General features: G+C 37.6%; 3 protein-coding genes across 3 annotated transcripts; all 3 read left to right on the top strand.

Moving 5' to 3' along the window:
- Positions 1 to 621: 621 nt before the first annotated feature.
- Positions 622 to 2,293, top strand: LOC131957436 (putative ankyrin repeat protein RF_0381). Its single transcript, XM_059322241.1, has 2 exons — positions 622 to 2,213; positions 2,269 to 2,293. Exons 1-2 carry the CDS (start codon positions 622 to 624, stop codon positions 2,291 to 2,293), a joined length of 1,617 nt encoding a protein of 538 aa, XP_059178224.1.
- A 7-nt stretch (positions 2,294 to 2,300) lies between these two features.
- On the top strand, positions 2,301 to 4,665 carry LOC131957435 (putative ankyrin repeat protein RF_0381). The gene has a single exon (XM_059322240.1). The coding sequence runs from the start codon at positions 2,554 to 2,556 to the stop codon at positions 4,663 to 4,665; it is 2,112 nt and encodes a 703-aa protein (XP_059178223.1). The 5' UTR covers positions 2,301 to 2,553.
- A 6,563-nt stretch (positions 4,666 to 11,228) lies between these two features.
- On the top strand, positions 11,229 to 25,197 carry LOC131957434 (uncharacterized). Its single transcript, XM_059322239.1, has 2 exons — positions 11,229 to 14,883; positions 21,569 to 25,197. Exons 1-2 carry the CDS (start codon positions 11,229 to 11,231, stop codon positions 25,195 to 25,197), a joined length of 7,284 nt encoding a protein of 2,427 aa, XP_059178222.1.
- The last annotated feature ends 1,901 nt before the right edge of the window (positions 25,198 to 27,098 follow it).

Below are 27,098 nucleotides of genomic sequence, written 5' to 3'. Positions count from 1 at the left end.
GTCAGCTAACTCATTGTAGAAAGGTATAGATGTCTCGATAAGGTTTTTACAGTATGTGATAACAACTGGTGGAAATTGTGTATGTTTTTTTGGAGGGGGGGGGGATTTGAAAGCGACAAAAAATTGTGACCTCTTTTGTGATGGGCACTTATTTGCAGTTAAACTGTTGATATTTCTCATTGTTATGCAATTAAGTCTCTCTTTGGTTTTAATTGACCGTCAGTTTAAACGTTTCATATATGTATTTTGTCGTACCACTTTGGTCGTGTGTGATAGTGTCTTAGTTTTGTTCTGATTCAAATATGTATTTTGTCCTACCACTTTAGTCTTGTGTTATTCAAACACTTATTCTATCTTAACATCTCGCCAATACCGTCTTTACATAAGTATTCAATCTGATCACAGGGAGTAACAGACAATGGAATTAAACCCCGCATCACGTGATGTTCAACGTCACATTTCTCCCATCCAATCAGAAGATCAGACCAGCGATCCCAAGTTTATGAACTTTAAAATACAAATTTCCAACACGCCGTGCTTCAAAGCTGATACAGAAAATTATATTATTTTGGAGTATTCATCTGAAGATAGTGAACAAACCCCCCCCCCCCCCCCACAAATATGACTCAACAGGTTTCTTTAAATGAAACCAAGCTAACACTATCTCAAAGGTTTACAATGCTAACGACGTTTACAGAAGACCCTATTCAAAAATATTCTTCAGATAATGCCTTGCTAGATTGCTCTTCAGATGATACTAACCTAGGTTGCCCTTCAAAAGATTTTAGCCTAGGTTGCTCTTCAGAAGATACTAGTCTAGTTTGCTCTTCAGAAGATACTAGTCTAGAGTGCTATACTGAAGATACTAGCCTAGGTTGCCCTGCAGAAGATACTAGCCTAGATTGCTCTTCAGATGGTACTAGCCTAGATTACTCTTCAGATGATGCTGTGCAAGATTATTCTTTAGATGACAGGATGCAAGACAACTCTTCATCCAATATTATACTTTCCAATTCCCCATATCAATCTGATGAACAGGACAGTAATTATTCAAGCGACCTCGAAATAGTTATTGAAAACCCGGAAGCGGTGGCTACTTACGTAGCGTCCATCTACACTGCAGCTTGTAACAACACACTGAACGCCATAGACAAGAGCCGCATCAACGAACAAAACAGCGCTGGGGAGACGCCGCTGATGATCGCCGTCAGAGAACAAAACCCCACGGCCGTCACAATGTTAACACGACACGGCGCGGATTTAGAAATAAGTAAAGACCCAGACGGTAAATTTACCGCCTTGTCTTTGGCAGGCGCGAAGGAACACGTCGATGTTGTTAAGACTTTAGTCGATCTAGGAGCGCGCGTGGATTGTATGAAATCTGGAACTATTTTAAATATCGCGCGAGAGAATGGGTTTTTAGAAGATATTGTGTACCTGGAGAATGAATTCCGACGACATGAAGGACTGGAAAGTTCGGCGTTGTATCTCGCGGTTGAGGTAGGAGATCTTGAAACGGTGCAGGCTCTGGTCAAATGTGGGGCGGATTTAGATAAACTGGACAAGTTTGGTCAGACAGTCCTGCAGCGTGCCATCAATTCCCAGCACACGGACATTGCCGAGTGTTTAATTCATGCTGGGGTCTACTTGGACAGCAAGGATTTTTATGGTCGGACGGCCTTGTCGCAAGCTTGTTTAAATGTAACCTCTTTAGATTTAGACGACGTAGAAAACGACGATGGCAAAAATGTGAAATTAATTAGTTTACTTCTTCAAAAAGGCGCCGATCCTAACATAAAAGATATTCGTGGGAGGTCCTTGCTTTTCAGATCTCTAGAAAAAAATCATCTGGATTTGGCCAATGTTTTGATTGAAGGCAACGCTGACGTCAATATAGCCAACGAAGTAGGAGAGACGCCATTGATTATTGCTTTGAGTAGAAACGACACAGATATGATAAAGAACTTGTTAAGAAAAGGGGCCGATGTTAACTTATACGGAGGGAAATTTCTTCCAAATCCAATCGGTGTGGCGGAAACAGGAAATGTTAAGCTGATGAAATTGTTTCTACAACACAAAGCAGATGTAGATGTTACAGTAAATGGGGTGAACGCCCTTTTTATTTCCATTGAGAAGAACGACACAAACATGTGGGAACTTCTTGTGGGTAACGGGGCGGGGCTGGACGCTTTCAACGCCCGGGGGGAGACGGCGTTGATGATGGCGGTTAAAGCTGGTAATATTGGCCTGCTACGTCATTTGGTGCAGCACGGAGCAGACGTCGATTGTCTAAACAGCAGACGTGTCAGCGCTCTGTGTGAAGCCGTGATACTTGGGAGCTGTGAAGCCGTGCAGCTTCTCGTGAAAGCCGGGGCCGCGTTAGATACAGTTTATTTCAATGATGGCTCCATCCTGCACCTCGCATTAAGAAAAAAGAGAAAAGATATCGCGGCATTGATTGTTAAAACAAAAATTGATATAGTAAAGATAAAAGAAGAACGGGATATCCCTAGAAAAATTGGATTTGAGTTTGTCGATGTTGTAAATAGGAGAATGCAGACTGCTTTGCACATTGCAGCCGACAGAGGTAGTGTTTCTTTAGTAAAATTGTTAACTCAAGCTGGCGCTGATGTAAATATGACAGATGGTAATAACAGAACCGCTTTACAAATCGGTTTACACAATACAAATATCGTGGAGATATTATTACAAGGAGGGGCGGATCCCAATGTGTTAGATGAACACGGAGACACGCCTTTGCTAAACGCAGTAACGTATTATCAAGGTTTTACTCTAAAACGTTTGCTTGTAAAATACAACTCCAATTTAAATATTAAAAATAAACACAGACAAACGCCGTTAATGTTAGCCATAGAGCAAAGCAACATCGAAATAATTCATCTCTTGCTTGACTATGGCGCGGAGGTTGTACATAAAACTAATTTAGGATTAGATGCGGTACAGCACGCCATTTTCAAGGGATCAATGATCAGCCTGAAGTCTTTAATTCGTGCCGGGGCGGATATCAATGCCAGGAACTCAAGGGGAGAGACATATCTAATTCAGTCAGTGAAACTTTTACAACTAGAAATCGCTGACCTGCTGATAAAATCTGGAGCAGATGTTAACGTACAGGACAGCGAAGGAAAAAGTGCCCTAATGCATAACGGTGCAACACATTCAATGGCGTTTAATAGAATTCAAGAGCTTTTATTGGCGGCTGGTGCCAATATGAACATTCAAGACAACCATGGAGAAACGCATCTTATACAAATGGTGAAACAGTCAAAACCAGATATAGTTAACCTGTTGATAATTTCAGGAGCTGATGTTAACGTACAGGACAACCAAGGAAAAACTGCCCTTATGCACAACGCAGCAACACAATTCCTAAGTTTTTCTAGGATTGAGACGCTATTGTTAAAAGCTGGAGCTAACGTTAACATTCAAGACAACAATGGAGAAACCAATCTTATACAAATGGTGAAACTGTCACAATTAGATAAAGTTAACCGGTTGATAATTTCAGGAGCTGATGTTAACGTACAGGACAACCAAGGAAAAACTGCCCTAATGCACAACGCAGCAACACATTCCCCATTTTTTTCTAGGATTGAGACGCTATTGTTAAAAGCTGGAGCTAACGTTAACATTCAAGACAAAAATGGAGAGACCCTTCTTATACACATGGTGAAACGTTTAAGAATAGAAACCGTTGACTTGCTGATAAAATCAAGAGCTGATGTTAACGTACAGGACAACGAAGGAAAAACTGCCCTAATCCACAACGCAGCAACACATTCCACAAGTTTTTCTAGGATTGAAGAGCTCTTGTTGGCGGCTGGCGCTAACGTAAACATACAAGACAAGAAAGGTAAAACGGCTTTAATGTACACAGCCAAATACGAGATGTTTCACACCAGTTCACAGTTACACATCGCGGAGAATATCAACATAAACATAGAGGACAACAAGCACAGGACGGCTTTGTATTATGCATTTAAAAATATGCACGGAATGTTGTCAAGCTATAGCTTAAATAATGTCAATGGAAGTAAATTCAACGCTGAAATTCTGTTAAATCTTAAAATCAATCCTTGTTTAAACATTGACCAGCAGATATTTGAGAGCTTGTTATCTCGGTGTGGTCTTTTAGCTTTCAATGACAAAATCTCCAACTTCAACAGATTTGAACACATGCGGTTGTGCGTGAGTAACGGATACATGTACAAACATCAAAAACACGAAACCCTGTTTTGTCTGGCCATGACGAATCTTAGAGTTGACGTTATGAAGTACCTGATTTCAAACTGTTACCTTGTGAGCAATGATCTTTCCTTAATGCGGGCTGTTAGCAAACATCCCCGTGTCAATATCCCAATGATTAAACTTGCAGCTTGCAACCCGTGGCCGTTGGTCAAACTGGCCTTCATTGCCGTGTCCACTGGTCTTGGTTCCGGTGCTAACAGAACACAGCGGATCCAAAGTCTAGAACTGCCCGTTGACCTGCAGGACGCCCTGATGTTTAAAACCCCCATAGCCAGGCTAGCAAGGAAAAAATGGTCCAAGATCCCCGTGTGTTTTGATGTGGAGGAATATGAAAAATTGGAGAACCCGCGACCTTTGTTAAGATTCTGGCCGTACGGTTGTTTTTTAAGGCTGTAGTTTGAGCTGGCTTTGATGTGATGTTGTAGGTTAGGGTTTTCTATAATACGCTGTTGAAATTTGGAAATGACATTTATCTAAAAGTTATTGTTCTTGTTATCTTTTGATAATTATTATTATCTAATGTAAATCTTTTTTTTTTCAATTTCAAAAATTCTTATTTGTAATGTTGGATGAGATTTCCTCCAACACAATCAAGTATCACGTGTCAACATGTTATGCGTCATGAGGCGCGTTGATTCTGATTTTAACCTGCTTTTCTTCCAAGATTCGCTTCCATAGCTTTTCTTCTACCAAAGAGCAAACCTAAATCAACGGTTGTTTGATTTTGGAGTTTCTATTCTAGATGGGTTGCTTTCCCCATCTATCGAGCCTCATATGCCCGGGTCTAACGTACGTTAGGGATGGTTATTTTATCTTAGTCGTCAACTCGGCCAGCTTCTGCGACAACTTCTCGAACGTCGGATCGCTGCTCGCCATGCCTATCTCTCAAGGTCGAGCCCCACGTTGGGCGCCAAATGTAACCCTCACTCAGTGGTGATGCTTTTACTTACTGAGATGTTGTGGTTAAGACGGGCTGACCCTGAGATTTAGGACACACTGACACCGACAGTTGTTGACAAGTACGGGCTTTATTCACTACATCGAGCCATGACGGCGATGCAGAACAACAGTAATACGACGATTACAGATGAATACCAAACGAACAGGAAAACCAAAAAAGAAAACAAAGAAGACTGTAAAAAAGAAGTTTAGCCCTAAAACAAATGTAAAGAAAAAGTTACATTCATGAGAACACCACGTGTAGGCTACAATATACACGGGTACAATAAAATGTTGCGGTCAGTACACAGTACTGCCAACAAGTACCAATAAGTAATACAACAATAAATACTTAAATAATTTAGTACTCAACCTAACTAGTGTGCACATACAGCACTAGCAGGAATACACAAATAAGTATTCTAACAATAAACATAATATATATACCCACACTACCTTCATTAGGTCTACATCTTGGTACCGTCACCGTGTCGACAGACAGCAGCCTTGCGTGTGACTGACACGGTTAGGCACGAAGCTACCCACAGTCCCATGTCACGTGACATGGGACAGAGGTAAAATCGCTCAGAAGAGCATGCAACACAACTACGTCAACAGGGCTACGGCCACACAGGGGCCGCAACTCAATGAATTAAAACTTTATTTGTTATCCCCCCTTTGGCTGGTAACCATATGTTTTACAGTTAGGGCGGTTTTTAAAAAAAAACATATATAATTCTAAATAAAATAAATTATATATTAACTAAATTATAATATTAAAATATAGTTTGGTTAGATGTACTAATTTGTTTATGTTAGACATATTTTAACTTTATAACTTTTTACAGAAGTCTATTTCAATGTTTTATTTTTGTTTTATATACAATTCATTGCTTACTTTAGCTTGACAGATATGCACCAGTTGTGCCAAAAGTAATTTATTTTGACTATGTCAAATAATTGTTTTTGTTTCATTAGATCAGCTTGCACATCAATAACAAATACTATTCATTACATACTTGTTTAAAAATAACATATAGTCATTCTACAATTTTTTAGCAATTCTCCAAGTTACAGGTTGCAGTCCATGTGAAGAATGGGTCAAACATGGTTCATGTAACCCATCATTTTTATATTTCTTATCTTTTAATTCTTTACTAATCTAAAATTTTTATTGACCATTATTGCTGTAAGACATTGATATATAATTATATGTCTTAAAATAATGTAGTAAACACAGTTTCAATATTTGTGTTAAAAAAGGGGCTATGCTTTTATTTTAAAAACAGTTTTGTTAATTTATTTATATTAATTGATGAATTGATTAATCTATTTAAAAAAAATTGTATTTCTCTCTACAATTTCCATTTTTATTGTCAGTTTACCATTAAAATAGCCCTTCTTGTTTTCAAAAATTCTGAAAATGAAGCTTTTTTCTTTTTCTTTAATAACTCAATTCTTTTCTCATAACTTTACCTTGGAAACTAGCTTTCAGAGAATTGCTGCCATTGTCTTTTATTTTTAAATTGATGATTTCAAAACTACATAAACTTTACTGTGCTTTTTATAAAGAATCGCTGAAAATAATTTTTTTTAAATAAAATTGACGTATTTAAAATTTTTCTATCAAATTGCTTGTTTTATGTAAAACATTAAAATTGACACATTTTTAATGTTAATTACATTTTTCTTAAAACCCTAAACTGTCTTAAAAACAACTTTTTCAATAACCATGTTAATGTTTTTGCTGATTTTACAATCAGAATAATGTTTTTACATAGAATATCTGGATTGTGTTTAGATTTATTCTCCATGATTATCAAGCCTAACTTTTTAAAAACAATTACACTGTGATCATACAAATTAAATAAATACATTTAATAAATAACCTTTCACTTTGGATGTGTTTATTTTTATTTCAAAAATTCTATTACTTTCCTGTTCTAAGCAAAACAGAAATGTCTACGGTAACTTGATACAGCACTACTGCAGTTAATAGCTTGATTGAATGGTGAATTAATTACCATTGGTTTACATATTAAAAGTTTAATTCATTCACATTGGTTAACATGCTCTATAAGTTTTGTAAGTCCCATAGGTATATATGTTATGGTTTTAAATTTTTTTAAAAATATTATTTTGTAGTTTTATATAGTTTCAAAGAAATTATGATAAAGTGTACATTTAGTAATGGAATGAAGAAATTTAAAAGGGCATAAAAGCTAAATGAAAACAATCTTTAGGGGATGCAACTCTGTTTCGTTTAATGGCTTACCCCATGCCCCATCTTAAAATATGAAGCCAAAAATTTAAATCAACCCAAGGCTAGAAAAAAAAACAGTGGGAAAACGGTCACTGTATACAGATCACCCAGCTCAGTCCTAGGCAAGATGGGAAGTGGATAGAATAAGGTCCCATAAATGTATATGTTATACATTTTATTCACATAGGTTTACAAATTTAAATACATCTTCAGCGACATTGTCACACACCTATGTTGAACTAGGCGGGGTTTTCATTTAGAAGAAAAGAACAATATAGAGGAGTTGGAGGGCAATTTTTGAAATAACTTTTTTTGTATTGAAAACTTGTCATGGGAGGCTACTTTCTTTGTTTTAAATGGTTACTGTGGAATTTAGGGATCATTTCCCTTGATTCTCAGTAAACGAATGCCCTGAATTGGCTGACAGCTGTCATTGATGTGTATCTGGCTTGAGGGAGAGTATTGTTTATTAAAATACAATGGGGTGGTTAGGGATAGATATACAGTTTGGTTGGGGTTAGTGTTATGTTCAAGTTTATTGATGGTCAGAAAAGGTGTGTGAGGGGGGGGGGGGGGTAATTTTCTAGGGAAGTATTGACTCCATGGAATAATATCCATATGGGTGGGGGTGGTTGTGGAGACCCCAAGCTGGAAAATGTCACCGCTTACCAAACCCCTCAAAATTCTTCTTTATATTTTTAAACAGCGATTTCTATATAACATATTGGCTGATCAATTATTATTACTATTTCCAATACATGTCTTTTGAAATGAAATATAATGGATGAAACTCAGTTTTTAAGATTACATATAAAATGCAAAAATGTGTCGTTACATATTGTTAACTCTCCCCCACCCCACCCCCGTACCACGCATAGTCACAAAAGATCAACCTCACCCCCCCTCCCCGATCAATAGAGCGTGACGTCGTTTATGGACGACGCCTAACCCCTGTAACACATCTACCAGACGATCGATTTTTAAGGCAGCATTATAATGGAGTACACGCCCCTTGAAGCCCTTTACCAGTGACGTACTTAATTTGAACACTTTCTATTTCAAGGTAGTGTCGAAGACGAAAGAAGCAACACGCTTATTCTCGACAATGTTTTTTTTCTCGAGGAAATAAACACTGCTTATATCTTTGTAAAGTGGATGCTTCAGGTGATACTTCTTCCATTAAGTTAATCTATGGTGTGATAAACGATTTAATCACTAACCTGTTTCAAATTTCGCTTAAAACACTTAACAATTCTTTTTTGGAAACTAAAAACAAGAGTGAGTTCCGGGAAGCCTGTGCCTATAAATAGATACCCGGAGTCAGAGAGTTCAATAAACTATTGAGTAACTTTGCCAGTTGTGGAATCTATTCAATAACTGTACTGTGTAGAACTGTATAGAGCACGTTAAGAAGTTTTAAAGCTACACAGCATAGTATATTTGAAATAGGTAAGACTTTTTATACAGACTTAGTTAAACACATTTTCCATTATGATAATTAGGTTAATTATTTTTCGAGTGTGTCTAACTAAACTTTCAGTTTAACGTTAGCCTGTTTACTATCATGTTATTGTAGGCCTATTCCTATTTGTCTTTGTCCCTGCTGTCAGTACTATGTCCCTTTGATCTCTTTGAAATTCTGTCAGCGTTTACTTTTCAAGCTGACACAGTACTGCTAGTTATAAACCGAAGCCTTATAAACATTGAATGGGACGGGGGGGGGGGGGGGGGGGGTGTCGAGGTCCATAAATGACGTCGTTCTCATATAGGGGTTGGGATTTTCAGATTTTTGTGATGAAGGGTAAGTTGAAAAACGGAATTTGTATCCATTATTTTTTTTTAAAAAAAGATTAATTTCGGTAAATTGAAATAAAACTTGATCAATGAACTTTGTGCAAGTAAATATTTTAGAGAAGATACTGTTTAGAAAACGACATCAAATTGTAATACTGAGGCGGGTGGTAGGGTGACATTTAGTAGTGTGGGGAGGGGGGTGAGGCCGATGTGATGGGGGGAGGGGGTGGAGGAGACTACACTAGTTTAAACAAGCTTGATATTTATGCTTGCCTCAAAGGTGATGGCCCATAAATGACGACAAAGCCTTCAGGGGTTGGGTCCGACTTATGTGACGGAGAGGGGGGGGGGGGGGAGGGGGAGGGGGAGGTTAATAAAAAAAGTCTAACATCTAGTTTTGTTACTAGAGGTAGTTCAATAATGTTACAGTTTATAAGTAAAAACGGGGAAAGGGGGAGGAGAGGTGCGTCAGCTAACACATTGTAGAAAGATATAGATATCTCGATAAGGTTTGTGACAATATGTTATAACAATGGGGGGGGGGGGGGGGGATTGTGTATGTTTGTGGGGTGGAGGGGATATGAAAGCGACAAAAATTGTGACCTTTTCTGTGATAGGCACTTACTTGCAGTTAAACTGTTGTTATTTCTCATTGCTATGCAATTAAGTCTCTCTTTGGTTTTAATAGACCGTCAGTTTAAACGCTAAAGTCGTGTGTGATAGTGTTTCAGTTTTGTTATGATTCAAACATGTATTTTGTCCTACCACTTTAGTCGCGTGTGATAGTGTCTGAGTTTTGTCCTGATTCAAACGTGTATTTTGTCCTACCACTTTAGTCGTGTGCGATAGTGTCTCAGTTTTGTTCTGATTCAAATATGTATTTTGTCCTACCACTTTAGTCGTGTGCGATAGTGTCTCAGTTTTGTTCTGATTCAAATATGTATTTTGTCCTACCACTTTAGTCGTGTGCGATAGTGTCTCAGTTTTGTTCTGATTCAAATATGTATTTTGTCCTACCACTTTAGTCGTGTGCGATAGTGTCTCAGTTTTGTTCTGATTCAAATATGTATTTTGTCCTACCACTTTAGTCGTGTGCGATAGTGTCTCAGTTTTGTTCTGATTCAAATATGTATTTTGTCCTATCACTTTAGTCGTATGTAATTCATACATGTATTTTGTCCTACCACTTTGGTCGTATGTAATTCATACATGTATTTTGTCCTACCACTTTGGTCGTATGTAATTCATACATGTATTTTGTCCTATCACTTTAGTCGTATGTAATTCATACATGTATTTTGACCTATCACTTTAGTCGTATGTAATTCATACATGTATTTTGTCCTACCACTTTGGTCGTATGTAATTCATACATGTATTTTGTCCTATCACTTTAGTCGTATGTAATTCATACATGTATTTTGTCCTACCACTTTGGTCGTATGTAATTCATACATGTATTTTGTCCTACCACTTTAGTCGTGTGTGATTCAAATATGTATTTTGTCCTACCACTTTAGTCGTGTGTGATTCAAATATGTATTTTGTCCTACCACTTTAGTCGTGTGTGATTCAAATATGTATTTTGTCCTACCACTTTAGTCGTGTGTGATTCAAATATGTATTTTGTCCTACCACTTTGGTTGTGTGTGGTTCAACCATTTATTCTGTTTGACCATCTCGCCAACAACGTCTTTACATAAGTATTTAATCTGATTACAGGGAGTAACAGACAATGGCATTAAACCCCGCATCACGTGATGCTCCACGTCACATTTCTCTCATCCAATCAGAAGATCAAACCATCGATACCAAGTTTATGAACTTTAAAATAGAAATTTCCAACACGCCGTGCTCCAAAGCTGATACAGAAAAAGATATTATACTAGAGTATTCGTCTGAGGTTAGGGAACAAAAATTCCCCACAAATGAAACCAAGCTTACTCTATCTCAAAGGTTTACTATGGTAACGACATTTACAAAAGATCCCATTCAAAAATATTCTTCAGATATTGCTGTGCTAGGTTGCTCTTCAGATGACACTAACCTAAAGTGCTATACAGAAGATACTAGCCTAGGTTGCCCTTTAGAAGATAGTAGCCTAGATAACTCTTCAGATGATACTAGCCTAGATAGCTCTTCAGATGATACTAGCCTAGATAGCTCTTCAAATGATACCATGCAAGATTATTCTTTAGATGACAGGATGCAAGACAACTCTTCACCCAATATTATACTTTCTAATTCCCCATATCAATCTGCTGATCAGGACAGAAATTATTCAAGCCACCTCAAAATAGTTGTTATAAACCCGGATGCGGTGGCTACCTACGTGACGTCCGTCTACACCGCAGCTTGTAACAACACCCTGGACGCCATAGACAAGAGCCGCATCAACGAACAAAACAGCGCTGGGGAGACGCCGCTGATGATCGCCGTCAGAGAACAAAACCCCACGGCCGTCACAATGTTAACACGACACGGCGCGGATTTAGAAATAAGTAAAGACCCAGACGGTAAATTTACCGCCTTGTCTTTGGCAGGCGTGAAGGGATACGTCGATGTTGTTAAGACTTTAGTCGGTCTAGGAGCGCGCGTGGATTGTATGGAATCTGGAACTATTTTAAATATGGCGCGAGAGAATGGGTTTTTAGAAGATATTGTGTACCTTGAGAATGAATTCCGGCGTCATGAAGGACTGGAAAGTTCGGCGTTGTATCTCGCCGTTGAGGTAGGAGATCTTGAAACGGTGCAGGCTCTGGTCAAATGTGGGGCGGATTTAGATAAACTGGACAAGTTTGGCCAGACAGTCCTGCAGCGTGCCATCAATTCCCAGCACATGGACATTGCCGAGTGTTTAATTCATGCTGGGGTCTACTTGGATAGCAAGGACTTTTATGGACGGACGGCTTTCAATTTAGACAAAATGAAGAAATTAATTAGTTTACTTCTTGAAAAAGGCGCCGATCCTAACATAAAAGATACTCGTGGGAGGTCATTGCTTTTCAGATCTCTAGAAGAAAATCATCTTAATCTGGCCAATGTTTTGATTGAAGGCAACGCTGACGTCAATACAGCCAACGAAGTAGGAGAGACGCCATTGAATATTGCTGTTAATAGAAACGACACAGATATGATAAAGAACTTGTTAAGAAAAGGAGCCGATGTTAACTTATACGGAGGGAAATTTCTTCCAAATCCAATTCGTGTGGCGGAAACAGGAAATGTTGAGATGATGAAATTGTTTTTACAACACAAAGCAGATGTAGATGTTACAGTAGATGGGGTTAACGCCCTTTTTATTTCCATTGAGAAGAACGACACAAACATGTGGGAACTTCTTGTGGGTAACGGGGCGGGGCTGGAAGCTTTCAACGCCCGGGGGGAGACAGTGTTGATGATGGCGGTTAAAGCTGGCAATATTGACCTGCTACGTCATTTGGTGCAGCACGGCGCAGACGTCGATTGTCTAAACAGCAGACGTGTCAGCGCTCTGTATGAAGCCGTGATACTCAGGAGCTGTGAAGCCGTGCAGCTTCTCGTGGAAGCCGGGGCCGCGTTGGATACAGTTTATTTCAATGATGGCTCCATCCTGACCCTCGCTTTAAGAAAACAGAGAAAAGATATCGCGGCATTGATTGTTAAAACAAAACTAAATACAAGAGAAGAAATCGATATGTCTAGAACAAGTGACACAGACGAATTCGACTTTATCAATGTTGTCAATAGGAGATTGCAGACTGCTTTACACATTGCAGCCAGTATAGATAGTTGTTATTTAGTAAATTTGTTAACTGACGCTGGCGCTGATGTAAATATGACAGATGATAATAACAACACCGCTTTACAAATTGGTATAAGCAATATAGACAATAAAGATATGGTGGAGATATTGCTAGAAGCAGGAGCGGATCCCAATGTTTTAGATGAACACGGGGAAACGCCTTTGCTACACACAGTAACCTATGCTCAAGGTTTTCCCATAGCACGTTTGTTGATCCAACATAATTCCAATGTAAATATAAAAAATAAACACGGCCAAACGCCGTTAATGTTAGCTGTAGAACAAGGCAACATCGAGATAATTAATCTCTTGCTTGACCATGACGCGAAGGTTGTACATAAAACTAATTTAGGATTAGATGCGGTACAGCGCGCCATTTTCAAGAGATCAGTGATCAGTCTGAAGTCTTTAAATCGCGCCGGGGCGGATATCAATGCCAGGAACTCAAGCGGAGAAACATATCTAATTCAGTCAGTGAAACGTTTACAGCTAGAAATTGTTGATGTGCTGATAAAATCTGGAGCAGATGTTAACGCACAGGACAGCGAAGGAAAATCTGCCCTATTGCACAACCGTGCAACACATTCAATGTCTTTTTATAGAATTGAAGAACTTTTATTGGCGGCTGGTGCCAATGTGAACATTCAAGACAACAATGGAGAAACTCATCTTATACAAATGGTGAAAAGTTTAAGAATAGAAACCGTTGACTTGATGATAAAATCCGGAGCTGATGTTAACGCACAGGACAACGAAGGAAGAACTGCCCTAATGCACAACACTTCAAGATCTTTTTCTAGGATTGAAGAGCTCCTGTTAAAAGCTGGCGCTAACGTGAACATGCAAGACAGGAATGGAGAAACCCATCTTATACAAATGGTGAAACTGTCAAAGCCAGATATAGTTAACCGGTTGATAATTTCAGGAGCTGATGTTAACGTACAGGACAACGATGGAAAAACTGCTTTAATGCACAACGCAGCCACACAGTCAACAAGTTTTTCTAGGATTGAAGCGCTCTTGTTGGCTGATGGCGCTAACGTAAACATGCAAGACAAGAAAGGTAAAACGGCTTTAATGTACACGGCTAAGTACAAAACGTTTCACACCAGTTCACAGTTACACACCGCGGAGAATATCAACATCAATATAGAGGACAACAAGCACAGGACTGCTTTGTATTATGCCTTTAAAAATATTCACATAATATTTCCAAGCTATACCATTACTGAAGTCAATGCAAGTAAATTCAACGCTGAACTTCTGTTAAATCTTAAAATCAATCCTTGTTTAAACATTGACCAGCAGATATTTGAGAGCTTGTTTTCTCGGTGTGGTCTTTTAGCTTTCAATAACGAAATATCCAACTTTAACAGATTTGAACACATGCGGTTATGCGTGAGTAACGGCTACATGTACAAACATCAAAAGCGCCAAACCCTGCTTTGTCTGGCCATGTCGAATGGTAGAGCTGGCGTTATCAAGTATCTGATTTCAAACTGTTACCTAATGTCAATTGATCTTCGCATAATCCAGGCTTTTAGCAAACATCCCCGTGCCAGTACTCCGGAGATTAAACGTGCAGCTTGCAACCCGTGGCCGTTGGTCAAACTGGCCTTCATCGCCGTGTCCACTCGCCTTGGTTCCGGTGCTAACAGAACGCAGCGGATCCAAAGTCTAGAACTGCCCGTTGACCTGCAGGACGCCCTGATGTTTACAACCCCCATAGCCAGGCTAGCAAGGAAAAAATGGTCCAAGATCCCCGTGTGTTTTGATGTGGAGGAATATGAAAAATTGGAGAACCCGCGACCTTTGTTGAGATTCTGGCCGTACGGTTGTTTTTTAAGGCTGTAGTTTGAGCTGGCTTTGATGTGATGTTGTAGGTTGGGGTTTTCTATAATACGTTTTTGAAATTTGAAAATGACATTTATCTAAAAGTTATTAGAAGTGTTCTTGTTATCTTTTGATAATTATTATTATCTAATGTAAATCTTTTTTTTTTCAATTTTTAAAATTCTTATTTGTAATGTTGGATGAGATTTCCTCCAACACAATCAAGTATCACGTGTCAACATGTTATGCGTCATGAGGCGCGTTGATTCTGATTTTAACCTGCTTTTCTTCCAAGATTCGCTTCCATAGCTTTTTTTCTACCAAAGAGCAAACCTAAATCAACGGTTGTTTGATTTTGGAGTTTCTATTCTAGATGGGTTGCTTTCCCCATCTATCGAGCCTCATATGCCCGGGTCTAACGTACGTTAGGGATGGTTATTTTATCTTAGTCGTCAACTCGGCCAGCTTCTGCGACAACTTCTCGAACGTCGGATCGCTGCTCGCCATGCCTATCTCTCAAGGTCGAGCCCCACGTTGGGCGCCAAATGTAACCCTCACTCAGTGGTGATGCTTTTACCCACTGAGATGTTGTGGTTAAGACGGGCTGACCCTGAGATTTAGGACACACTGACACCGACAGTTGTTGTCAAGTACGGGCTTTATTCACTACATCGAGCCATGACGGTGATGCAGAACAACAGAAATACGACGATTACAGATGAATACCAAACGAACAGGAAAACCAAAAAAGAAAACAAAGAAGACTGTAAAAAAGAACTTTAGCTCTAAAACAAATGTAAAGAAAAAGTTACATTCATGAGAACACCACGTGTAGGCTACAATATACACGGGTACAATAAAATGTTGCGATCATTACACAGTACTGCCAACAAGTACCAATAAGTAGTACAACAATAAATACTTAAATAATTTAATACTCAACCTAACTAGCGTGCACATACAGCACTAGCAGGAATACACAAATAAGTATTCTAACAATAAACATAATTTATATACCAACACTACCTTCATTAGGTCTACATCTTGGTACCATCAACGTGTCCACAGACAGCAGCCTTGCTAGGCACGAAGCTACCCACAGGTGAAATGGCTCACAAGAGCATGCAACACAACTACATCAACAGGGCTACGGCCCCACATGGGCCGCAACTTTATGAATTAAAACTTTATTTGTTATCCCCACTTTGGCTGGTAACCATATGTTTTACAGTTAGGTCGGTTTTAAAAAAAAACATATATAATTCTAAATAAAATAAATTATATATTAACTCAATTATAATATTAAAATATAGTTTGGTTAGTTGTACTAATTTGTTTATGTTAGACATATTTTAACTTTATAATTTTATACCGAAGTCTATTTCAATGTTTTATTTTTGTTTTATATACAATTCATTGCTTACTTTAGCTTGACAGATATGCACCAGTTGTGCCAAAAGTAATTATTTTGACTATGTCAAATAATTGTTTTTGTTTTATTAGATCAGCTTGCACATCATTAACAAATACTACTCATTACAAACTTGTTTAAAAATAACTTATAGTCATTCTACAATTTTTGAGCAATTCTCCAAGTTACAGGTTGCAGTCCATGTGAAGAATGGGTCAAACACGGGTCATGTAAACCATCATTTTTATATTTCTTATTTTTTAATTCTTTACTAATCTAAAATTTTTATTGACCATTATTACTGTAAGACATTGATATATAATTATATGTCTCAAAATAATTTTATAAACACAGCTTTAATATTTGTGTTAAAAAAGAGACCATGCTTTTATTTTAAAACAGTTTTGTTAATTTATTTATATTAATTGATGAATTAATGAATCTATTTTACTTAAATTCTATTTGTCTCTACAACTTCCATTTTTATTGTCAGTTTACCATTAGAATTGGCCTTCTTGTTTTCAAAAATTCTGAAAATGAAGTTTTTTCTTTTTCTTTAATAACTCTATTCTTTTTTCATAACTTTACCTTAGAAATTTGCTTTCAGAGAATTGCTGCCATTGTCTTTTATTTTTAACTTAATGTTTTCAAAACTACCTAAACTTTACTATGCTTTTTATTAAAAATTGCTGAAAATAATTTTTTTAAATACAATTGACGTATTTAAAATTTTCCTATAAAATTGCTTGTTTTATGTAAAACTTTTAAATTGACACATTTTTAATGTTAATTAACGTTTTTCTTAAAAAACTAAACTGTTTTAAAAACAACTTTTTCAATAACCATGTTAATGTTTTTGCTGATTTTACAATCAGAATAATGTTTTTACCTAGAATATCTGGATTGTGTTTAGGTTTATTCTCCATGATTATCAAGCCTAATTAAAAAAAACAAAAAAACATTTACACTGTGATCATACAAGTTGCTCTTATTAAATACATTTAATAAATAACCTTTGACCTTAGATGTGTTTTTATTTTTAAAAAATTCTATTACTTTCCTTTTCTAAGAAAAACAGAAATGTCAAAGCAGCTTAATACAGCACTACTGTAGTTAATACCTTGATTGAATGTTAATTATCATTAGCTTATTTGTCTAAAAGTTTGATTAATTCCCATTGGTTTATACACTATATAAGTTTAATATAAGTTTATAATTTTAAGTCCCATATGTTTATTTGTTATGTTTTTAAATTAAAAAAAAATATTTTTTGTGTAGTTTTATATAGTTTCAAAAAAATTATGATATAGTGTACATTTAGTAATGGAATGAAGAAATGTAAAAGGGCATACAAACCAAATGAAAACAATCATTATGGGATGCAACTCTGTTTCTTTTGATGGCTTACTTAGCTGTTGCCCCATGCCCATCTTGAAATATGAAGCCAAACATTTGCAAAAAAAAAAAATAGCTAGAAACAAAAAGAAAATGGGAAAATGGTCACTGTATACAGATCACCCAGCTCAGTCCTGTGCAAGATGGCAAGAGGATAGATTAAAGCCCATAAATGTATATGTTATAAATTTTATTCACACACACACACTCACACACTCACACACTTACACACACACACACACACACACACACACACACACACACATATATATATATATATATATATATATATATATATATATATATATATATATATATATATATATATATATATATATATATTTATTTATTTATATGTATATGCATATTTTCATTTATGTATGCATGCATAAGGCATATATGTTCCAACACTAATCCCAACCATAAGCTTAACTGTTTCCCAATATTATACCTAACGAGTAATACATATAAGACGTATTAACACGTCGGGACCACAACCTAAAAAATGTCACCGCTTACTAAATCCCTCAAATTTTTTCTTTATGTTTTTAAACAGCGATTTCTATTTAACATATTGGGTGATCAATTATTAATTCAATTTCCAATACATGTCTTTTGAAATGAAATATAACGGATGAAACTCATTTTCTAAGATTACATATAAAATGCAAAAATGTGTCGTTACATATTGTTAACTCTCCCCCACCCCACCCCCGTACCACGCATAGTCACAAAAGTTCAACCTCACTCCCCACCCCCCTCACCAATAGAGCGTGACGTCGTTTATGGACGACGCCTAACCTATAATACACTTACCAGACGATCGATTTTTAAGGCACCATTATAATGGAGTACACGCCTTTTGAAGCCCTTCCCAGTGACGTAGTTATTTTCAACACTTTCTATTTCAAGTCAGTGACACAAAATAAGCAACACGCTTATTTTTGCCAATGTTTTATTTTTCATGGAAATAAACACTGCTTAAGTAATTGTAAAGTGGATGCTTCAAATGATGCTTCTTCCTTTAGTTCAGTTAAAATTTCTTAATCTTTATTATTACTTCCTTAGACCAACCCTAACCCCTAACCTTGAGTATTCCCTTCAGACAATTTTCTCCTGGGGGGCAGATCACTTGAAAATGTCTGGGGAAGGGCTCCGGACTAACTGTTTCAAGTATATATATATATATATATATATATATATATATATATATATATATATATATATATATATATATATATATATATATATATATAAATTCTATTTCTTTCGGGGTCCAGTCTTCTCCCAAATACATTCCTGAAAAAATGGTGCTAACCCTAACTTAGATAAACAGATAATGAACTACCCAGCTATAGCAAAACCGAAGACAGCTGCCATACATTTCATTCAAATACGCCAACCCTTAAATGAGCCCGTTTAATTTACTAATCAGTTTCAGTTTTGCTTTAAACACTTAAATAACAACAGTCTATTTTTAGAAACTAAAACAAAAGTGAGTTCCGGGAAGCCTGTGCCTTTAAATAGACACACGTAGTCAGAGAGTTCAATAAATTATTGAATAACTGTGCCAGTTGTGGAATCTATTCAATAACGGTTCTGTGTAGAACTGTATAGAGCACGTTAAGAAGTTTTAAAGCTACCCAGCATAGTATATTTGAAATAGGTAAGACTTTTTATACAGACTTAGTTAAACACATTTTCCATTATGATAATTAGGTAAATTATTTTTCGAGTGTGTCTAACTAAACTTTCAGTTTAACGTTAGCCTGTTTACTATCATGTTATTGTAGGCCTATTCCTATTTGTCTTTGTCCCTGCTGTCAGTACTATGTCCCTTTAATCTCTTTGAAATTCTGTCAGCGTTTACTTTTCAAGCTGACACAGTACTGCTAGTTATAAACCGAAGCCTTATTAGCATTGAATGGGAGGGGGGGGGGGGTGTCGAGGTCCATAAATGACGTCGTTCTCATATAGGGGTTGGGATTTTCAGATTTTTGTGATGAAGGGTAAGTTGAAAAACGGAATTTGTATCCATTATTTTTTTTTTAAAAAAGATTAATTTCGGTAAATTGAAATAAAACTTGATCAATGAACTTTGTGCAAGTAAATATTTTAGAGAAGATACTGTTTAGAAAACGACATCAAATTGTAATACTGAGGCGGGTGGTAGGGTGACATTTAGTAGTGTGGGGAGGGGGGTGAGGCCGATGTGATGGGGGGAGGGGGTGGAGGAGACTACACTAGTTTAAACAAGCTTGATATTTATGCTTGCCTCAAAGGTGATGGCCCATAAATGACGACAAAGCCTTCAGGGGTTGGGTCCGACTTATGTGACGGAGAGGGGGGGGGGGGAGGGGGAGGGGGAGGTTAATAAAAAAAGTCTAACATCTAGTTTTGTTACTAGAGGTAGTTCAATAATGTTACAGTTTATAAGTAAAAACGGGGAAAGGGGGAGGAGAGGTGCGTCAGCTAACACATTGTAGAAAGATATAGATATCTCGATAAGGTTTGTGACAATATGTTATAACAACGGGGGGGGGGGATTGTGTATGTTTGTGGGGTGGAGGGGATATGAAAGCGACAAAAATTGTGACCTTTTCTGTGATAGGCACTTACTTGCAGTTAAACTGTTGTTATTTCTCATTGCTATGCAATTAAGTCTCTCTTTGGTTTTAATAGACCGTCAGTTTAAACGCTAAAGTCGTGTGTGATAGTGTTTCAGTTTTGTTATGATTCAAACATGTATTTTGTCCTACCACTTTAGTCGCGTGTGATAGTGTCTGAGTTTTGTCCTGATTCAAACGTGTATTTTGTCCTACCACTTTAGTCGTGTGCGATAGTGTCTCAGTTTTGTTCTGATTCAAATATGTATTTTGTCCTACCACTTTAGTCGTGTGCGATAGTGTCTCAGTTTTGTTCTGATTCAAATATGTATTTTGTCCTACCACTTTAGTCGTGTGCGATAGTGTCTCAGTTTTGTTCTGATTCAAATATGTATTTTGTCCTACCACTTTAGTCGTGTGCGATAGTGTCTCAGTTTTGTTCTGATTCAAATATGTATTTTGTCCTACCACTTTAGTCGTGTGCGATAGTGTCTCAGTTTTGTTCTGATTCAAATATGTATTTTGTCCTATCACTTTAGTCGTATGTAATTCATACATGTATTTTGTCCTACCACTTTGGTCGTATGTAATTCATACATGTATTTTGTCCTACCACTTTGGTCGTATGTAATTCATACATGTATTTTGTCCTATCACTTTAGTCGTATGTAATTCATACATATATTTTGTCCTACCACTTTGGTCGTATGTAATTCATACATGTATTTTGTCCTACCACTTTAGTCGTGTGTGATTCAAATATGTATTTTGTCCTACCACTTTAGTCGTGTGTGATTCAAATATGTATTTTGTCCTACCACTTTAGTCGTGTGTGATTCAAATATGTATTTTGTCCTACCACTTTAGTCGTGTGTGATTCAAATATGTATTTTGTCCTACCACTTTGGTTGTGTGTGGTTCAACCATTTATTCTGTTTGACCATCTCGCCAACAACGTCTTTACATAAGTATTTAATCTGATTACAGGGAGTAACAGACAATGGCATTAAACCCCGCATCACGTGATGCTCCACGTCACATTTCTCTCATCCAATCAGAAGATCAAACCATCGATACCAAGTTTATGAACTTTAAAATAGAAATTTCCAACACGCCGTGCTCCAAAGCTGATACAGAAAAAGATATTATACTAGAGTATTCGTCTGAGGTTAGGGAACAAAAATTCCCCACAAATGAAACCAAGCTTACTCTATCTCAAAGGTTTACTATGGTAACGACATTTACAAAAGATCCCATTCAAAAATATTCTTCAGATATTGCTGTGCTAGGTTGCTCTTCAGATGACACTAACCTAAAGTGCTATACAGAAGATACTAGCCTAGGTTGCCCTTTAGAAGATAGTAGCCTAGATAACTCTTCAGATGATACTAGCCTAGATAGCTCTTCAGATGATACTAGCCTAGATAGCTCTTCAAATGATACCATGCAAGATTATTCTTTAGATGACAGGATGCAAGACAACTCTTCACCCAATATTATACTTTCTAATTCCCCATATCAATCTGCTGATCAGGACAGAAATTATTCAAGCCACCTCAAAATAGTTGTTATAAACCCGGATGCGGTGGCTACCTACGTGACGTCCGTCTACACCGCAGCTTGTAACAACACCCTGGACGCCATAGACAAGAGCCGCATCAACGAACAAAACAGCGCTGGGGAGACGCCGCTGATGATCGCCGTCAGAGAACAAAACCCCACGGCCGTCACAATGTTAACACGACACGGCGCGGATTTAGAAATAAGTAAAGACCCAGACGGTAAATTTACCGCCTTGTCTTTGGCAGGCGTGAAGGGATACGTCGATGTTGTTAAGACTTTAGTCGGTCTAGGAGCGCGCGTGGATTGTATGGAATCTGGAACTATTTTAAATATGGCGCGAGAGAATGGGTTTTTAGAAGATATTGTGTACCTTGAGAATGAATTCCGGCGTCATGAAGGACTGGAAAGTTCGGCGTTGTATCTCGCGGTTGAGGTAGGAGATCTTGAAACGGTGCAGGCTCTGGTCAAATGTGGGGCGGATTTAGATAAACTGGACAAGTTTGGCCAGACAGTCCTGCAGCGTGCCATCAATTCCCAGCACATGGACATTGCCGAGTGTTTAATTCATGCTGGGGTCTACTTGGATAGCAAGGACTTTTATGGACGGACGGCTTTCAATTTAGACAAAATGAAGAAATTAATTAGTTTACTTCTTGAAAAGGGTGCCGATCCAAACATAAAAGATAGTCGTGGAAGGTCCTTGCTTTTCAGATCTCTAGAAGAAAATCATCTTAATCTGGCCAATGTTTTGATTGAAGGCAACGCTGACGTCAATACAGCCAACGAAGTAGGAGAGACGCCATTGAATATTGCTGTTAATAGAAACGACACAGATATGATAAAGAACTTGTTAAGAAAAGGAGCCGATGTTAACTTATACGGAGGGAAATTTCTTCCAAATCCAATTCGTGTGGCGGAAACAGGAAATTTTGAGATGATGAAATTGTTTTTACAACACAAAGCAGATGTAGATGTTACAGTAGATGGGGTTAACGCCCTTTTTATTTCCATTGAGAAGAACGACACAAACATGTGGGAACTTCTTGTGGGTAACGGGGCGGGGCTGGAAGCTTTCAACGCCCGGGGGGAGACAGTGTTGATGATGGCGGTTAAAGCTGGCAATATTGACCTGCTACGTCATTTGGTGCAGCACGGCGCAGACGTCGATTGTCTAAACAGCAGACGTGTCAGCGCTCTGTATGAAGCCGTGATACTCAGGAGCTGTGAAGCCGTGCAGCTTCTCGTGGAAGCCGGGGCCGCGTTGGATACAGTTTATTTCAATGATGGCTCCATCCTGCACCTCGCTTTAAGAAAACAGAGAAAAGATATCGCGGCATTGATTGTTAAAACAAAACTAAATACAAGAGAAGAAATCGATATGTCTAGAACAAGTGACACAGACGAATTCGACTTTATCAATGTTGTCAATAGGAGATTGCAGACTGCTTTACACATTGCAGCCAGTATAGATAGTTGTTATTTAGTAAATTTGTTAACTGACGCTGGCGCTGATGTAAATATGACAGATGATAATAACAACACCGCTTTACAAATTGGTATAAGCAATATAGACAATAAAGATATGGTGGAGATATTGCTAGAAGCAGGAGCGGATCCCAATGTTTTAGATGAACACGGGGAAACGCCTTTGCTACACGCAGTAACCTGTGCTCAAGGTTTTCCCATAGCACGTTTGTTGATCCAACATAATTCCAATGTAAATATAAAAAATAAACACGGCCAAACGCCGTTAATGTTAGCTGTAGAACAAGGCAACATCGAGATAATTAATCTCTTGCTTGACCATGACGCGAAGGTTGTACATAAAACTAATTTAGGATTAGATGCGGTACAGCGCGCCATTTTCAAGAGATCAGTGATCAGTCTGAAGTCTTTAAATCGCGCCGGGGCGGATATCAATGCCAGGAACTCAAGCGGAGAAACATATCTAATTCAGTCAGTGAAACGTTTACAGCTAGAAATTGTTGATGTGCTGATAAAATCTGGAGCAGATGTTAACGCACAGGACAGCGAAGGAAAATCTGCCCTATTGCACAACCGTGCAACACATTCAATGTCTTTTTATAGAATTGAAGAACTTTTATTGGCGGCTGGTGCCAATGTGAACATTCAAGACAACAATGGAGAAACTCATCTTATACAAATGGTGAAAAGTTTAAGAATAGAAACCGTTGACTTGATGATAAAATCCGGAGCTGATGTTAACGCACAGGACAACGAAGGAAGAACTGCCCTAATGCACAACACTTCAAGATCTTTTTCTAGGATTGAAGAGCTCCTGTTAAAAGCTGGCGCTAACGTGAACATGCAAGACAGGAATGGAGAAACCCATCTTATACAAATGGTGAAACTGTCAAAGCCAGATATAGTTAACCGGTTGATAATTTCAGGAGCTGATGTTAACGTACAGGACAACGATGGAAAAACTGCTTTAATGCACAACGCAGCCACACAGTCAACAAGTTTTTCTAGGATTGAAGCTCTCTTGTTGGCTGATGGCGCTAACGTAAACATGCAAGACAAGAAAGGTAAAACGGCTTTAATGTACACGGCTAAGTACAAAACGTTTCACACCAGTTCACAGTTACACACCGCGGAGAATATCAACATCAATATAGAGGACAACAAGCACAGGACTGCTTTGTATTATGCCTTTAAAAATATTCACATAATATTTCCAAGCTATACCATTACTGAAGTCAATGCAAGTAAATTCAACGCTGAACTTCTGTTAAATCTTAAAATCAATCCTTGTTTATACATTGACCAGCAGATATTTGAGAGCTTGTTTTCTCGGTGTGGTCTTTTAGCTTTCAATAACGAAATATCCAACTTTAACAGATTTGAACACATGCGGTTATGCGTGAGTAACGGCTACATGTACAAACATCAAAAGCGCCAAACCCTGCTTTGTCTGGCCATGTCGAATGGTAGAGCTGGCGTTATCAAGTATCTGATTTCAAACTGTTACCTAATGTCAATTGATCTTCGCATAATCCAGGCTTTTAGCAAACATCCCCGTGCCAGTACTCCGGAGATTAAACGTGCAGCTTGCAACCCGTGGCCGTTGGTCAAACTGGCCTTCATCGCCGTGTCCACTCGCCTTGGTTCCGGTGCTAACAGAACGCAGCGGATCCAAAGTCTAGAACTGCCCATTGACCTGCAGGACGCCCTGATGTTTAGAACCCCCATAGCCAGGCTAGCAAGGAAAAAATGGTCCAAGATCCCCGTGTGTTTTGATGTGGAGGAATATGAAAAATTGGAGAACCCGCGACCTTTGTTGAGATTCTGGCCGTACGGTTGTTTTTTAAGGCTGTAGTTTGAGCTGGCTTTGATGTGATGTTGTAGGTTGGGGTTTTCTATAATACGTTTTTGAAATTTGAAAATGACATTTATCTAAAAGTTATTAGAAGTGTTCTTGTTATCTTTTGATAATTATTATTATCTAATGTAAATCTTTTTTTTTCAATTTTTAAAATTCTTATTTGTAATGTTGGATGAGATTTCCTCCAACACAATCAAGTATCACGTGTCAACATGTTATGCGTCATGAGGCGCGTTGATTCTGATTTTAACCTGCTTTTCTTCCAAGATTCGCTTCCATAGCTTTTTTTCTACCAAAGAGCAAACCTAAATCAACGGTTGTTTGATTTTGGAGTTTCTATTCTAGATGGGTTGCTTTCCCCATCTATCGAGCCTCATATGCCCGGGTCTAACGTACGTTAGGGATGGTTATTTTATCTTAGTCGTCAACTCGGCCAGCTTCTGCGACAACTTCTCGAACGTCGGATCGCTGCTCGCCATGCCTATCTCTCAAGGTCGAGCCCCACGTTGGGCGCCAAATGTAACCCTCACTCAGTGGTGATGCTTTTACCCACTGAGATGTTGTGGTTAAGACGGGCTGACCCTGAGATTTAGGACACACTGACACCGACAGTTGTTGTCAAGTACGGGCTTTATTCACTACATCGAGCCATGACGGTGATGCAGAACAACAGAAATACGACGATTACAGATGAATACCAAACGAACAGGAAAACCAAAAAAAGAAAACAAAGAAGACTGTAAAAAAGAACTTTAGCCCTAAAACAAATGTAAAGAAAAAGTTACATTCATGAGAACACCACGTGTAGGCTACAATATACACGGGTACAATAAAATGTTGCGATCATTACACAGTACTGCCAACAAGTACCAATAAGTAGTACAACAATAAATACTTAAATAATTTAATACTCAACCTAACTAGCGTGCACATACAGCACTAGCAGGAATACACAAATAAGTATTCTAACAATAAACATAATTTATATACCAACACTACCTTCATTAGGTCTACATCTTGGTACCATCAACGTGTCCACAGACAGCAGCCTTGCTAGGCACGAAGCTACCCACAGGTGAAATGGCTCACAAGAGCATGCAACACAACTACATCAACAGGGCTACGGCCCCACATGGGCCGCAACTTTATGAATTAAAACTTTATTTGTTATCCCCACTTTGGCTGGTAACCATATGTTTTACAGTTAGGTCGGTTTTAAAAAAAAACATATATAATTCTAAATAAAATAAATTATATATTAACTCAATTATAATATTAAAATATAGTTTGGTTAGTTGTACTAATTTGTTTATGTTAGACATATTTTAACTTTATAATTTTATACCGAAGTCTATTTCAATGTTTTATTTTTGTTTTATATACAATTCATTGCTTACTTTAGCTTGACAGATATGCACCAGTTGTGCCAAAAGTAATTATTTTGACTATGTCAAATAATTGTTTTTGTTTTATTAGATCAGCTTGCACATCATTAACAAATACTACTCATTACAAACTTGTTTAAAAATAACTTATAGTCATTCTACAATTTTTGAGCAATTCTCCAAGTTACAGGTTGCAGTCCATGTGAAGAATGGGTCAAACACGGGTCATGTAAACCATCATTTTTATATTTCTTATTTTTTAATTCTTTACTAATCTAAAATTTTTATTGACCATTATTACTGTAAGACATTGATATATAATTATATGTCTCAAAATAATTTTATAAACACAGCTTTAATATTTGTGTTAAAAAAGAGACCATGCTTTTATTTTAAAACAGTTTTGTTAATTTATTTATATTAATTGATGAATTAATGAATCTATTTTACTTAAATTCTATTTGTCTCTACAACTTCCATTTTTATTGTCAGTTTACCATTAGAATTGGC

Source organism: Physella acuta, unplaced genomic scaffold (genome assembly GCF_028476545.2).
Source record: "Physella acuta isolate Inbredline_101_S28 unplaced genomic scaffold, ASM2847654v3 ptg001242l, whole genome shotgun sequence".
Taxonomy (NCBI): domain Eukaryota; kingdom Metazoa; phylum Mollusca; class Gastropoda; family Physidae; genus Physella; species Physella acuta.
Note: the sequence above shows the minus strand (reverse complement) of the source record. Positions and strands in the feature narration are given on the sequence as shown.

What these genes read in the sequence shown, in the direction of transcription:
- LOC131957436 (XM_059322241.1), top strand. Translation starts at nt 622, where the DNA reads ATGACTCAACAGGTTTCTTTAAATGAAACCAAGCTAACACTATCTCAA. An exon ending in AACGCCCGGGGGGAGACGGC is followed by an intron (nt 2,214 to 2,268) that starts GTTGATGATGGC and finishes CATTTGGTGCAG; the next exon opens with CACGGAGCAGACGTCGATTG.
- LOC131957435 (XM_059322240.1), top strand. Translation starts at nt 2,554, where the DNA reads ATGCAGACTGCTTTGCACATTGCAGCCGACAGAGGTAGTGTTTCTTTA.
- LOC131957434 (XM_059322239.1), top strand. Translation starts at nt 11,229, where the DNA reads ATGGTAACGACATTTACAAAAGATCCCATTCAAAAATATTCTTCAGAT. An exon ending in GTTGAGATTCTGGCCGTACG is followed by an intron (nt 14,884 to 21,568) that starts GTTGTTTTTTAA and finishes AATATTCTTCAG; the next exon opens with ATATTGCTGTGCTAGGTTGC.